The 16,686-nt window shown below is 31.9% G+C and overlaps 1 protein-coding gene across 1 annotated transcript; it reads right to left on the bottom strand.

Annotated features, from left to right (window-relative positions):
* Positions 1 to 734: 734 nt before the first annotated feature.
* Positions 735 to 7,261, bottom strand: LOC120077578 (peroxidase 43). The gene is made up of 4 exons (XM_039031516.1): positions 6,861 to 7,261; positions 6,601 to 6,783; positions 6,285 to 6,447; positions 735 to 1,441 (listed from the first exon to the last, which is right to left on the bottom strand). The coding sequence occupies exons 1-4, from the start codon at positions 7,071 to 7,073 to the stop codon at positions 1,014 to 1,016; spliced, it is 987 nt and encodes a 328-aa protein (XP_038887444.1). The 5' UTR covers positions 7,074 to 7,261; the 3' UTR covers positions 735 to 1,013.
* Between the last annotated feature and the right edge of the window lie 9,425 nt (positions 7,262 to 16,686).

Raw genomic sequence — 16,686 nt, 5'->3', positions numbered from 1 at the left:
TAACCTTTAAATTTGTTTCATTTTAATTTATCAGAAGAAGATTAATTTTGATCCTAAACTTGTTATATTGTTTCAATTTGCACCTAGTGTTGCAATTCGATTTTTTTTTTTCTAATCAATTTCAGCTAATTCACAAACTAAATTTAATTATAAGAAAAACAATGTAAAATTTTTCATAAAACTCAAAAATTCAATAAACTAAAGTTCTACAGAAATCTAAGTTTGACCAGTCGCAAATTAAACATTAATAAATAATCATCAAAATTAATAAATTTCAATAAAAAGTTAGCATGTCGTTTTTGTTTTAATTTCAAATTGTATATATCATATAATTCATTAAATACATATGTAAGAGAAAACTTTTTCAACGATACTAATGAGAATTTCTTACATGGTTAAAATTACAACATTTTTAAAAGTTCAAGAATAAATTGTAACACTTATTTAAATTTAGGATTAAAATTGATGAAACTAAAAGTTTAAGTTCCAAATTGACACAATCAAAATAAGTTAGGGTCAAGATTGATTCTTTTCGTTAATCTATAAATTTCCAAATCCTATTCTAGCCTTTCACAATTAATTTTTCAAATAATTTTTCAAGATAACTTTATAACAACATAATGTTTTTACATGTATGGATTAGAACACATATACAAGTTGATTGAAACAAAATAATACCAAGTTAAAAAAAAAAAATCACATATCAAAATCCAAAAATCATAACAAAACAATCCTTAATCTTAAATAAGATTATTCAAGCCTTAGTCAATAATCATTAAAGCGTAAAAGATTTACATATATTCAAATCACAGTAGAATATATATTTTGTATCACCCATTTCCAAATATTATTCCCAATCCCAACAACTCTAAAACCAAACCGAAAGAAAGAAATCCAATTAATTAAAAAAAAAAAAAAAACATTACTTACAAAAACACAAATACCCAACTTCATCATATCACATATAAATTCTCCCCATATATTATACCTTTTTCAAAGTGAATAATTTACCCTTAGTTAAAAGCAGAACAAACCCTTCGAATCTCTCCTCGAGAGCCAGTTTTAGTCCCAATTTGACCCATTCTCACAATGGAGTTGACAAAATCATCTTGAAACGATGGGCCTAGAATGGGGGCGAGTGGGCTGAAATATGAGTCCATGACGGCTCGGGTCGACGGGTCGTCATTTAGTCGAGCGTCGGAGGCGAGGACGGCGAAGCCATTCCTTATGTTTTGAAGAATGTTGATGTCAAAGGTACGGGGGCTGCCACGGTCGATGCCAAGGCGGACATTGACGTCGCCATTTCGAGGGCATTGCGACTTTAGCTCCGACAGCAATGTCGGGTTTATGTCCGGGTCCGATCTGCCGCTGCTGTCCGGGAAGAAGTCGTAGAGCCGTTTTTCCATGAAGAAGCATGCGGTGGTTCCGATTGTGTGAGCCGCTGTAGAGAAGATTGTATGAGGATTAACTTTTGTACTGAGATTTCAATGATACCATTTACAAAAATAAAAAAGTTATGAAAGGATTCAGATTATAAATTTGTTTTTGGTATATGAAATTTGGAATATTCTAAAGATTAAATTTCAAGATTGCATATTAATGATAAAAAACATATAAAACCTATTTTCAATTTCGTGTCTAATACATCATCATGTAACTAAAATCAATTTAAGACATTAACGAATGATTAATACTATAGACATTTTAAATAAGAAGATGTAGTAAATATAGTAATCAAACTCAAAATATTAGCAAATATAGCACGTTGCAATAAAATGTAAAATATAGCAAAATTTGAAGCAGTATATTAGTGATAGATCATATGACTAAAAAGAATCTATTAGCGATAGAGTCTATCACTAATACGAGTTTACCGGTGATAGAATCTATCACGAATAGATTTTATTATATTTGTAATTCCTTAAAAATGTTATTACACACTCAATTATTAGACTTGAAAGCATTGTCCATAGTAATTATCTTGTGTCTGCATGATCAATCTATATTAATAATCTTATTTGTATTTGAAACTAGTTTTACAAAAATCTAGGAAAGTTTGTAAGTCCATTCCTCCCATCGGTTAAGATGTAACGTAAAATACACCATTTCTAAAATAAGCAAACTCGCATATTAAATATAGACTTGCTACCTAATCTCAAATCACATATTAAATAAGATGTCTTTTTGGCTCCGTAGGTTATATGTTTGTATATGATTTAAGTTTAAGAGACAAAACCTGAAAGTACTACTCATTGCAGTTACCTTGTGTCTTCTTGAATCTAGAATATTAATCTTATTTATATTTGAACCTAGTTTTAAGAAAATCTAAGAAAGTTTGTAGGTCCATGCCTCAAATCCGTTAAGATATAAAGTAAAACACACAGGGGGCATTAGAGACAAGGAGTTGGTTATTATAGTTAGTTTATAATAGTTTGTATTCAGAGTGTAAATTATTTTTATTTGGGCCATAATAATATGTGTTTGAGGTTTAAATTATTTTAGTTTGAGAACGAAATAGTAAATACTATAGTAAAAAATAAAAAGATGATGAATATAAAATAATAAAAATTGTAACAAATAGTAAATATCGTAACAAATAAGAGTTCTAAAATAGTTTTGAGTGTAACTAATTGGGGACTAAAAAATAGTATTTACGGTAATAAGAGATGATTATTATAATCCTTGTCCCAAACGCCCCATAGTCTCTAAGATAAGCAAACTCACATCTTAAAAATAGACTCAAGTATCTAATATCAAATCACACAATCTTAATTTAAATAAGATATATCTTTGTGATTCGTAAGTTGTATATTTGTATATAATTCAAGTTTAAGGGACAAGTTATTCATGTGAAACCATATATTTATTAATTGTCACAAGCAAAAACTATCTACATAAATGTTTGATTATTCAACTCTAACTTTGTTAAGGAAAAAAATAATAATAAAATTTAAAAAAATTTGAACTTATACTTGTTAAAATGCACAAATCTCCAAGTGTGTATATAAGGACAAAAAAAAATACACAACTCCTAACCTAATTAATAAATGTGTGTAAAGAGAGAAAAAGTAGATCAAATGGCTTAATCGTATAGTCTCATGTACTCACGAGACGTGTCGTACACGAGTAAGAAATTAAAGATATTTTATTACATTGTGACATTTTAAATAGTGAAATTAAAAGTTCTTTTCCTAATAAAGACAAAGGAAAAAGGAAAATACATGTTTCAGAACAAACAAGACCAATGTTTATCAATCTATGTCACTTGGAGATTCGGGCCATCAAATATTCGTCTTTCTAAGAGGCAACTTTTTCAAAGTGATTTACATGCATTTTTAACTTTGTCCTCGACATTCAATCTTGTTCTTTTTTTATCCTTAAACTCCCAAAAACATTCCTCTAATCTCTAAATATTTTTAAAAATTTTATTTTGATATATTGATGGTTGATATTTTATTTCAATTTTATCTTGTTCAACTCATGTTAAAGATTAAAAATAAATATTTTAAAATTTTAAGAACTAAAATATATGTTTTTGAAAGTATAAGAATCAAAACCGAACAAAAACAAAATGAAACTTTTTAGAAAAAAGAAAAATAAGAATAAAAAAATGACAACCTTATCTTAGAAGAAATTAACAAAGTTAAATCCGTGATTGTTTTGGAGAATCCCATGTGACATGTACCAGCTGTTTTCTTTTCTTTTTTTTTTTTTTTTTTTTTTTTTTTTTTTTGTCTTTTTGATTTTCATTTTTCATTTAATTATATTATATATGGTTACTAAGCTTATAAGGTACCTCAAATTTTACAAGTGGGATTGCTTTAAAATTGAATTGAAGAAAAAGATATGGTGGATTTTGCATATTGTACAACATTCACAACTTTATGCAATTAGTTGTACATAAATATATGTTATGATATTTATCTTTGAATTTTCTATATTGAGTGGTTTAGAAGAAAAGAAAACAACTTCTCTTTTCTTCAATGAACATGGCAAGACATGCAATTATTAATTACTTGTACACATTGGTTTTTCAAAAACATGGGCAAGAAAAGAGATTAAATCCAATCTATTTTCCTTTACTTTCTTAATAATAATATTTAGTGCAATCGATGCTATACTGGTGTAGTCAATACTACACACATCACCATGCATCTTCCGAAAGATATGTTTATTTTTAAAAATAAAAATTTGTTGTATAACAACTTGTAGTTAGACATTTGGATGAACTATACAAAGATGAGTGGAACAAAAAGGCACTCAATTATTATTATTTTTTTTAAATTTTGGATATTTTATATTTTGTATTTTATATTTTTGCTGAGTAGAAAATGCTACTGTTGTTAATTTTCATTATATTTAACAAAAACATTTAAAATATTTCAAGACTCAACACTTATAAATTGCACATGGCTTTAAATGTTGGCTATGTAATTAAACACCAACTCATCAAATAAATTAATAAAGAAAAGATGTATCTTTCTCAAATGTTTAATAATAGTAGGTATGCTATAAATTAATTAATAACAATCACTAAAATTTTCTGTTTATAGTCAAGAGCAAAAATAAAATATTTAAAATATTTGTGTCAACATGTAGAACATACCATAATAGTTCCAAAAAGACCCAAATAAGTTTTCTAAAGAGTCAAGAATTAGTTGGATTAAAATTAAATCTACTATTTGTATCTCTAAATTGGTTAAAAGTTTGATCCCGCCCTATTTAGTAACAATTTAATTTTTAAATATAAATTTATAAACACTATATACTTTTATCTACAATTTTTTTATATCAAACTTTAAGAGATATTTTCAAAATTCAAACCAAGTTTTCAATATTAATTAAAAAAATGAATTTTCTTTAAGTGTGTATTTCTTAGAATAGATTAAAACTATTAGAAAGAAAAGGTAAGAAAACGTATTTTGTTTAAAAAAAAGATCAAATAGTTATCAAATAAGGTCTAAATTTTTTAAGTTTTCTAATTTAGATCATCATTAAAATCTAATAAAAACACGAAATTTAAAAGTTTAAAAACCGAACAAGAAAATAAAATAACCATAATTACTTTAAAAGGAAAAAGAAAAGAAAACCCATGTTTAAGTTTAATGAAATCAAAGATAATACATATGATATTTCTTAAATAGGGTATGTTTACTTTAGTAAATTAAATGAAGAATAGTTTAGAATCCTATTCCTATGTAATAACTTAAAAGCACATAAAAGTAGGAAATATGAATCATCCCTATCAAAATGTACATTATAATTATATTTAAAAAGAACCCATAATATTATATATATATATATATATATATATTATAATATATATATATATATATTGCAGTTGGACCTAACAAGGCTTCCCAATCATAAATGGAAAAGTAGGTTTTGGTTTTGCCATTTATGTGCCCTCTTCAATGTTTTGACAAACTTAGTTTTCTTTGCACTTTACATTCTTTAGCAAAAAATCATTTTGTGTACAAAAATATTTGTATGTGTGGGATTGAAAAATAAAAAAAAAAATAGAAGATTGAATATGTATAATCACCAATGGAGTAATTCTTAAGTTGGATCTTAATCTTTTAAAATTTTTAAATTTATTAAAACTAAAGAAAATTTTTAACTACAATCATACAGTTGGCCAATAAAAAATTATCATGGGACAAATATTTTTGAAAAGAAATAAAAGAAAAGGGAATCATATTTCAGTCGAGCTCTTAAAACTATAAAATGAAAAACTATGACACTACACTTATCAAAAGAAATAATTTCTCAATAAAGAAAAAGTAAACAAAGAAATTATGGAAAATTTAATTATATTAACACTTTTATAGCACATGAACATCAACGACCTTTAACAATTTCTATGAAATTACCCAGATGAACATTTTTAGTATATTAAAAAAAACTTAAAACTATAATAGTATTTATTATTCGTATCTATAATTTGACACGTTATCAAATGAAATATTAATTTATTTTATAGATTTCACAGCTCACATTATTATTCTTAAATGCTACTATCATGAAACTATAATGAATAAAGATAGTATAAAAATTTCTTATAGGCGCTAAAAAATTTTCCATAAATAGGTTAACATGACCTAATTATCGAAAAGAGTAGGGAATATGTTGTATATTTTTCTAATAAAGGATGGGAATATGTTGGAGATGAAAAAATGTATGAGGATGATTATTGAATGAGGTAGGAAAGTAAACTCATATGTCTTGGCTTTCCAACCACCTTAATATCACCAAACGTGCATGAGAGAGAGAGAAATATGTACCAGTGAGTAAAACCAAGTCCTTGTCAGTCATCCCTTTCTCAGCAAATTTCTTCTTCAAAACTTGAATTGAATCACTCACATCCGGCAGATCATCCGCCAGAGAAACATCCGAAACCCTACCGTCTCTCCGACCAGTCAGAACCTCGTACTCCGGTCCATTTGCCTGTAATAACCTTAAACAATTTAAAAATCGAGCAGTATTTGGATGCATCTTATTTTTCAACACACGAAAAAGAGTTTGACGTGTAGTAAATTATGATAGGATAATATAATGAGTTGTGTAAGGCTAAGTGCGAAAAATTCCAATAGTTATTACCATTAGAATGGCATCTCTTGCGGCCATAGCCACTATGTCAGCACAAGAAACTACTCCTGGACATTGTGTTTCCAATTCACTCTTTGCTCTCTCTATTACTTCAAAACCCCCCACCCCTTGATGCCCAAAAGCAAGTTTCTCCGACCTCGGCCCGTTGTCGACTAAGATTGAACCATCGCAACCCTATAAAAACCAGCTCACTGGAATGACTTTCAAAAGAAAAGTATACTTAATATTAAGTGCGCTTTTGGAGGAGTTACCTCGACGATGCAGTCATGGAAGTGGAGGCGGAGTAATACGGCGGCCATGTTGGCATTGTTTTGAACGGCGTTGTTTACGACTCTACGGACAATGGATTCCGCCGGAGGACAAGATCGAGCATAGAATCCAAATTTCAATTGGGCTTGAGAAATGGCTGCGAAGCAACCAAGGAACATCAAGAGATTGAGAAGAATGATTAACAACTTTCCCATGGATTTGTAAAGAAATTTTTTTCTTGGTTTTTTTTGGATCAATGGTGAGGCTGAAAGCTAAACATAAGATATAAGGAGTAATTGATATATGAAGAGAGGGAAAAGGAAGAGAGAGAGAGAGAGAGAGAGAGAGAGAGAGAGAGAGAGAAGGATTGAAATAGAGAGAATAGAAGTAAAGAAAGAGACGAAAGGTCTTAAAATAAACAGAGAGAGTTGACAGCTTTGAGAATTTAAAGGCGTTTGAATCGAAAGATGTGTCATTGTTTGTATTGCATGAGAGAGATTTGTCATTTTGCTAATTACCTTTTTTCTCATCGCTATAGCTAACCCTTATAATTATTCATTTAATTAATTATATCCCCACCTCTTAATTTCACTTACTAATTTAATTCCAATGCGTTTTCAATAATCTAATTCCAATTTTATTCATTCAAGAGAGGGTAATGGAACAAATCTCTGATTGCTCCACTTCCCCACCTAGGATTATTGCTTTTATAGGACTACATTTTCTTTTTCTTTTTCTTTCAACTTTTACTCTTAATTTTTAACCTTGTAAATCTCATTCATTATCTCCTAGTGGTTAAAAGATTTGTGTGTAAATTTTTTGTAAGTATTTAATTTTCTTTGTTAGCAAATAAAGAGCTAGATGTAAAGAGGAGAGGTGAGAGATTATAGAGATGGCGGTGGAAAAGATTATATGTTATTGGGGAAATATTTCCCAATTAAATAATAATGAAAACAACAAATTAATTTGACGAGGTGTACAAGTTATGTGATAGTTAACCACAAGTTAATGAGGTAGGATTCTATGTTAACTTAGGAGATCATATTAGAAGACAAAATGGTCTAAATGTTATTTTTAATTTCCATTTTTTTAGAATACATCGAAAATAAATAAAACTAAGAAAAACAACGGTTACAAAATGAGTCCACTCATGGGAGATGATTTTCTAGCCAAATTGGTGACATTCGAGATCTTCGAGCGTGAGAAGCAAGTTCATGAGCTACATAATTGTAGGGGTATTTAGTGAAATAGAAACCTGCAAAAGCTCCACAACAATATAAAGCACACCGAAAATTCATAAAATACAGAATACCGAGATGAGCATGTCAGAATGCTCCATAGAATCAAAGAATCAGTCTAAGCCTTTAGAGGGTAAATGTCAGCTTCCAAAGCTTTAGAAACACCTTTATAGAGGGCAATAACCTTAGCAATCTCCACTGAACTAATGGAAAGTTAGAACTTTTCGATATACTTTTTTTTTCTATGTAACTTTTTGGAATATGAAAAGGTTGTAAGAATACGTAGAGATTATGTACTTTTCTGGATATTAATTTTTTCTATGTCATTTACTAGAAATCTCTAGTCTTCTTTTGATATCCTGGGCCGTTTGGTTGGTAGGCTTTTTGCATGGAAATTGGCATAGGTATCCAATTTTTATGTTTGTTTCACAGTTTTCACCCTTTTACATTTTCATTTCTCACATATAAGGGTTTTCTATTCCTTCTAAAACTATGAGTTTTCTCTTTTCCCCTCTCTATTTGTTTTTCATTTTACATATAATTTCACTTTTAATATAGTTAACTAATTAACTAATTAATTAATATTAATTTAACAAAAATGTATAATTAATTAATATTAATTTAACAAAAATGTATAAGTATTTATTTTAATAAATCAATAATGATATATTAAAATATTTACTTGATTTATTTTTATAATAAAAATTAGTAAATGNATAATGATATATTAAAATATTTACTTGATTTATTTTTATAATAAAAATTAGTAAATGAATGGAATTATTTTTTTAAATAAATTATTAATTTATTAACTAATAATATCTTAAATATATTTAATTAGTAAACTAGGATTAGTTAAATTTAATTAGTATTAAACTTCATTTTCAATAATAGTAATTTATTACTTCATTGTTTTTTTTTACTGATAGAGTAATTTATGGAGATTAATTTTAATTTTATCATTCATTATGAATATATAATCATCACTGATTATTTATAAGAAGTTAATTATATATTTTGATTATTTTTTATTATTCCATTCATTATTAACATATCATATTTACAAAATATTTTTTAGTATTCTTTATTAATATATAATATTTTTATCTCATTTTCTTCACCTTTTATATGATATATTGTCCATTTAAATATATTTTCTTATTTTATTTAATTACAAGTAAAATTACTAATGTTGAGCTTAATTAATAATAAAAATGATTAAGTGTTAGATTATGATTAATATGACGTTCATTAATTAATTTTTTTATTGATATATTGAATATTATTTATTATTAAAATTATTAATCTATTACAATTTTAATAAGATTTTGATGTTTAATTTCATAAATTAAACACAAACACAAATTTTGTTCACAAAATTCTGATAGCATCAATTTTATTTCTAAACATATAATTCTCAGACATCCTGGTATTGAGAAAACCTCGATCCAAATGGCCCAATGAAAATGTTTTCCAACCTTTATGAGTAAGCAAGCTCCAGTTGAGCAAAGTGACCAAGCACCCAATATAAGAAGTTTCTTCTTATTCTCTCTTTATTCTCCATTTTAGTCTAATTTTCCTTCATTTGCCTCCCCGCAAAATCAAACCACGAGCCCAAGTTAAGAGTTGATGAGTTCGATATGTAACCAGAGTTTACATTTGGGTTTGTCTGGCCAACAAAACTACTCAATGGAGTTAAAGAAAAAAAATAAAAGAACGATTACTCAAAATCACGTTAGCTCTCTTTAAGTTAGGTAAATGGGGAGGTTAGGATAAGAACCCGCCTAATGTACATGTACAACAACCTAAAAAGGGCATAACGTAGTGGAAATTAAGCTACTAATAGGCTTAATATGGCCATCTGGCCCACGATTAATTAGGCCGAAGGGCCAGGTCCACAAGCCTAGAGGAGTTCTGTTCATTTGTGAAGATAAGCAATTCTATAATCCAAAGAGCCTAGGGAGAATCCTCTACCTTTCATCACGTGTTCCGCTTCCCAAAGTCAAGCACACGCATTCAAAGGATCACACACTATAGATCGGACCACATCCACATAAAATCTACATCAACACAAGTTCAGCCTTGTATTGAGGTGTGATGGTATGAATTTGTCAAGGTCCACAATTAAATAAAATTTACAAATTATCGAACTAATACTACTAAAATTTGGTAGCATTAGCAATAGGTTTAAAATAGTGTAATCGTGAAACTCAACCGGTTCAATCTGATCACAGACTGGTTTGATCAAGCCTAGTTTGTTTAGTTTAGTTAGTTTCGGTCCACGTGTTTGGTTGACCTAGTTGGTTCAGTGAAACCTGGTTTGGTTCAGTAGTTTGGTTCATTCACCTTGCTTATTTCAAATGGTCAAACTGTTGGGTTGGTGCCCTAAATTTCATAGGGTGTCACACCCCCTCTCGGATTACCCTGTTAACCCATAAGAGGATGTGACGGTAGAGTTACCGATTTACTTGCCAGCACTTACTGCCTAACTTACCGATATAACCTATCTAAAACCTTGTTATGCAATTATGACTTAGCGATACAATAATCTATGACTCTAACCAGCAAAAGCAACTTAGTTACAACTCAGAAATGACAACAAACCATCAAAACAACACAAGAATAGATACATGGGTCCCAAAAACAAAATCCACTAGTCCAAAACTTCTCTCACAAACATGTGTACATTAATTACAAGCTTTAACTTAAGATTTCTCCTTCCTAGCCGAGTCTGGAGTGGCAAGCAACAGTGGGTTCAACCTCGGAGAATCTAACCGCTATCTGGTAAAAGAAAACATTTGAAACGGTGAGCTAGTTGCCCAGTGAGTGAATCATAGAAAAATAATTCGTCTCGAGCACTCCATACACATAATAAACATGTAAACATGCTGAAATTAGTCTCAAGCAACTTACGTAGTAACATACATAAAACATAGCATCAAAATCGTAAATATTATCAAACCTTAGTTGAGAACAAGCATTCGTAGCTCAAGCTTCCATCGTCCATTCATGGCCATGAGACCCATACTTCAGTCCCATTATAATAAATGTGGCCAGGAGACCCATACTTCGGCCTCTCATACTGAACTACCTACGTACACGAGGAGTATACTAAGTATCATCAACACCTTAGGTACTTCCTTAGATACCTTCTATACCTTCGGCGTCTGGCATACTAGAATTGTACCATTCATAGAAAACATGTGTAAATAAAACTTTGGACATAGCATTTACCTAGCTTTAACCATAAGAGCATTGTCACAATTTAACACGCATGCTTCACGAAATATAAACATTTAGCTTTTACAATACTTAGCATTCAATCTTGACATGCAATAGAATTAGCAAAACTTATTTAAATAGCCTAAAACATCATGCTTAAGAAATACTATGAAATCTTTAAAATCATAGGTATAAACTTTAGTTTGTTGTAAAACTCATAAACTTTAGCATGAAATTCATTTGGAACGCATGACCTTTTACATATACATTTTTGAAGACATTTAGTTACTCACAGGTCTTTAGGCTTGTTTTTCTTAGGCTTGGTAGACTTCTCCAATGGACGTTGCTCCTATACATAAGAATAAGAAATTTAGCTGCTACCTTGGTCTCCTTTTTAAGACTACTCTTTTTAAACCAAGCTCACATTTAGCAAGAAATTGCATGTTCGTCCAACAAATTCTAGATTCAGCTTCTAATGTTAATAACTCGAAAACCATAATTCATTTTAAGAAAGTTCCTTTTTCAAACATGCTCAGAATTTTGTTAGCAATGTTACCTCAAAATTTTAGCATAAAAATTTTTGTGGTTTGATCTGGGGCTTTAAATCTTCCTCAATAGACCTAAACCACAAATTTCCTACTTGTTCAGAAATTCTAGGTTTAATTTCCAAAATATGTAACTCAAACCCCAGACCTTATCTAACAAAAATTCCTTATACAAACATAATTTTAATGATGACAACAATATTACCTTAAAATTTCAGCTTGAAATTTCATGTGGTTCGGCCTAGATCTAAGATTCTTCGTCGAGTGCCCAGAAATGCCCGAAAATAAACCTTTGCCTCTTTCTTCCTTCTCCGACCTTCTTTTTGGTGAGAACTTCCATCCAATGGCTCAGTTTTAGAAACTAGACTCACCGAGCTTTCCAACGGTACATAGATCGCTTGATTTTCTCAAAGGAATCATCCAAATTGAGCTCTTGAAGTTCCCTTTTCTTTTTATACTACTGCCCAATCTTGTGCACAAAATCTCCTTAAGCCACCTCACCCACTAGTGGAGATTAAGGGCCCAGATTAAGCCATCTGTTCGAATAAAATAAAAGAAAAGTTTAAAGTTGAACGTTGTGGGCAAACTCAATACTCGATAGAAAAACTTGATGGAAATGGGTAATTACTCGATGGGAATTTCAATGGTATTCTGGAGAATACTCGATGGAAAACTCGATGCTCGATGGCTGCTCGATGCATGATCCTTCCTCAATCGCACATACTCGATGCTCGATGGCATTTACTCGATGCCTGCCTTATGCTTACTCGATTCTCAGCCACCATTTTTAGAACTAACACTTCGCCAACATTTCTTTTTGTAAGGCTAGCTTAAAAGTACCTGAGAGCCAAGTTTCCCATACTTAAACATTTTCCTTCTTCAAAACTTATCCTTTACCCAATTCCAACAATCCAAAGTAACTTAAATATTTAACCCCCCCTTACTTTACTAAACTCAACAATAAACATAATTAAAAAGGGAAAGTAAGTTCAGGTTTTACAATTTTCCACCTCTTAAAAGAATTTTTGTCCTTGAAATTTACCTGAAGATATCATTTGAGAAATTGAGGATACTTCTTCCTTACTTGCTCCTCGGATTCCCATGCCACTTCTTCAACACCATGGTTGTTCCACCATACATTCACTAAAGGTATAGTTTTGTTCTTGAGTACCTATTCCTTCCTGTCTAAGATCTGAATCGGCTCTTCATCACACAACAAATTTTCCTTGAGCTGTATCAGTTGTTCTACTAGTATATGCGTAGGATCAAGTATATATTTTCTCAACATCAACACATGGAACACATTATGAATACTGTTAGCTCCAGAGGTAATTGTAATTTATATGTTGTCGAGCCAACTCGTTCTATAATCTTGTAGGGTTCGATGTATCAAGGACTCAGTTTCCCTTTTCTTCCAAACCTAAGTACACCTTTCCATGCAAATAATTGAAGGAATACTTGGTCTCCAACATCAAATTCTAGATCTCTCCTTTTGCTTATCAACATAATTTTTCTGTCTGTCTCGAGTTGTCTTCAAGTTTTCCTTGATAAGCTTCACAGTATCCAACATATGCTGCACCAATTCTGGACCCAACAGTTTCCGTTCCCCAATTTCATTCCAAAATACCAGGGTCCTGCATACAATGCTTTGTACAGAGCCATACCTATGCTTGAGTGATAACTGTTGTTATACGCAAACTCAATCAATGGCAGTTGCGTATCCCAACTTCCTTTAAATTACAAAACACATGTTCACAGCATGTCTTCCAGTGTCTGTATTGTCCGCTCTGATTGGCCATCTGTCTATGGATGAAAAGCTGTACTAAAATATAGCTTAGTACCCAAATCCTTTTGCAAACTAGGCCAAAACTTTGAGGTTAACCTTGGATCCTGATCTGATACTATCAACATTGGAGCTCTGAACTGGCTAACTATCTTATCCATGTACATCTTAGCCAACCGGTCCAAGGTAAAAGTAAATTTTACTAGTATAAACTTAGCTGTCTTGGTTAACCAATCAACTATTACCCAGATTCCATCATATCCTGAGGGCATCCTAGGCAATCCAAACAAGAAATCCATCGTTACATGTTCCCACTTCCACTCGAGTACTGGGAGCGGGTTAAGTAATCCTGTGGGTCTCTGCCTCTCAAGTTTCATCCGTTGACATATTAGACATCAATCTACATATTCGGCTATTTCTTTCTTCATCCCAGACCACCAATACGATCTCTTCAAAGTCCTGTACATCTTGGTGCTACCTGGATGCATGTCATAAGCTGAACTGTGTGCCTCCTCTATTATGGCCTGCTTAAGCTGTAACATATTTGGCACACACAATCTATTTTCCTTCAAGAAAGCACCATCTGCCCTTACTTGGAAATCAGTTCTTAGTCCTTTACCCACCTCTTCTGCCTGGAGGTTAAGATCTTTCAACTTTTGCATATAATTTCATCCATTAAGGTGGATCGTACCTGGAATGCAACTAACAATCAACCTGTTTGTTCGACTGTTAGAGTCGCTTTGGAATTCCTGAATTCTTGGATCAACATTTCTCTTACTGAACAAACAGTAGCTTTAGACCCTGTCGACTTCCTGCTTAAGTCATCAGCTACTACATTGGCCTTACCAGGGTGATACTCAATCGAACAGTCATAGTCTTTGATCAATTTGATCCATCTTCTTTGCCTCAAGTTTAGCTCCTTCTGATAAAAAATGTACTTCAAACTCTTATGATCAGTGAATATACGACAACGCTCCCCCGAACAAATAATGCCTCTAGATCTTTAGGGCTAAGACAATTGCCGCTAACTCCAAATCATGAGTGGGGTAGTTACATTCATGCTTCTTTAGCTATCGAGAAGCATAAGCTACCACTTTCTCATTCTGCATTAACATACAACCTAGTCCTCACCGGGACGCATCACAGTAAATAAAAAATTCTCCACCTAGAGTGGGTAGTGTAAGTTGGACGCTAAAACTAACCTTTGCTTCAACTCTTGGAAGCTCTGTTCACAATCAGAGGACCATTCAAATTTTACATCCTTTCTGGTCAGATTCGGTAGTGGATGGGCTATCTTCGAGAAACCCTCCATAAAGTGCCTATAGTAACTTGAGAGGCCCAAGAAGCTATGTACCTCAAACACATTGGTGAGTCTTTTCCAATTTTCTATGGCTTCCATCTTTTGAGGGTCTACACTAACTTCAACTGCAGAAACTACATACCCTAAAAACCCTACTTGATCTAGCCATAAGCCACACTTGTTGAATTTGGCATACAACTGCTTTTCTCGCAGTGTCTGCAATAATATTCTCAGATGGTTAGCATAATCCTCCTTGTGTTGGGGATGATGCCTTATAGTCTCGTGTCCTGTAGTTTGTAAACACACTTTTGTATGAACGCTTGTGATGTATAATATATGATATTTTCTTCACTATTTGACTTTGAACATTGGATGTTTTATTTTCTTTACCACAAACCCATAAACTAAAATCCATGGTTATCCTTATGTAACTAAAGCATGTATGTGGTGACATACAAGTGGATCATGTCTTAAGTGTTAACCAAAACAGTCTGTAGTATATGGATATAGGAGGAAAACCTTATCCTGGTAACGCTACGGATGCGGCCCATTTTGTAGAATAGTTATAAGTGTTGTGACTTGCTACAGATGGTCTGATCCTGATCATTCGTGTGGGGACATGCGAGCGGGGGCATCCCATACAAAGAGTTTGTATAAGACCTGACCACAAAGTGTTAACGTCTCGTTATATAATGCCATTCATGACAGAGACTTCACTTCACTAGGATGACCATAGGTAACATGACCTCAATCCTGAGTGAGTTGGGAACTCCTGCCTTTAAAGGCGGTCCTTTGATTTGCATGGGTGTGAGTGGCCAAGTCGCCGACTCAAACCTACCATTTTGGGGATTTGTCTGATTTGGGAGCTAGGAACTCAGCTACACAAGATGGAATTCGCTCATTCCCCGAAGCAGGGGTAAGTAGATAGATTACTCCCTTAAGGTTTGATCCCGGGGCTTGAACGATGTGGCGCCACACACCTTCTCATGGCCCGACAGGTGTCCACACATAGTAGGACTATGTTGTATTGTTTATTAGAGGGATCAAAGATACTTAAGGAGTTAGATATAACTACAGAGGAAAAATGGTAAATTGGCCTAGCTGTACTTATGAGTATCTGTGAAGGGTTATCGTACTGTTGATTGGTTATATCCGATGGACACAGAAATATATCTGTGGTAAGGAGAGTTCAGCTGTCGGTCTTTGGTGGAATGTCTGGCAGTTAATGGATGGTGGATCATGTGGCTAAAGAGTTTAGTCAGCTATTCACGTACCATTGAAGCTTCGAACCATTGGTTCATAAGGTCTCCTTGGTAGCTCAATGGATTCAAGTTGAGAATCAGTTTTTGGGTCAGATTGAAATGTTAAAATTGATAAGAGGGAGTTTGATTATATATGATATGATTGAACTGGTTAATTATATATGATATGATTGACTTTATGTATGAGATACATTAATTGGAGGAAAATGGATATAAATATGATTTATATCTAGTGCAGGAGAAAACACTATGGTTGATATATGATATTAAACTATTGGTTAATGAATATAATATGATTATATTTATTATTTTTTAATTGGACAATTATAGGATAATTGGACGTCGTTTTCTTCGTAAATGTGCGTTAGTGGGAAGTTCCAATTGGTTTTCGAACTGAAGAATAAAATGAAAATTGTTTTCATTTTGCAAAGAACACGCGATTAATTGCTCAAAAAAGTGTTTGCTGCATATCACTTAG

This window comes from Benincasa hispida, chromosome 5, assembly GCF_009727055.1.
Source record: "Benincasa hispida cultivar B227 chromosome 5, ASM972705v1, whole genome shotgun sequence".
NCBI classification, from domain to species: domain Eukaryota; kingdom Viridiplantae; phylum Streptophyta; class Magnoliopsida; order Cucurbitales; family Cucurbitaceae; genus Benincasa; species Benincasa hispida.
The sequence above is the reverse complement of the archived record's forward strand: the minus strand, read 5'-3'. Positions and strand labels throughout refer to the sequence as shown.

Coding starts and splice junctions, on each gene's coding strand:
- LOC120077578 (XM_039031516.1), bottom strand. CDS start 7,073: ATGGGAAAGTTGTTAATCATTCTTCTCAATCTCTTGATGTTCCTTGGT. Junction 6,784..6,860: donor TCCATGACTGCATCGTCGAG/GTAACTCCTCCA, acceptor TGGTTTTTATAG/GGTTGCGATGGTTCAATCTT. Junction 6,448..6,600: donor CAAGAGATGCCATTCTAATG/GTAATAACTATT, acceptor AGGTTATTACAG/GCAAATGGACCGGAGTACGA.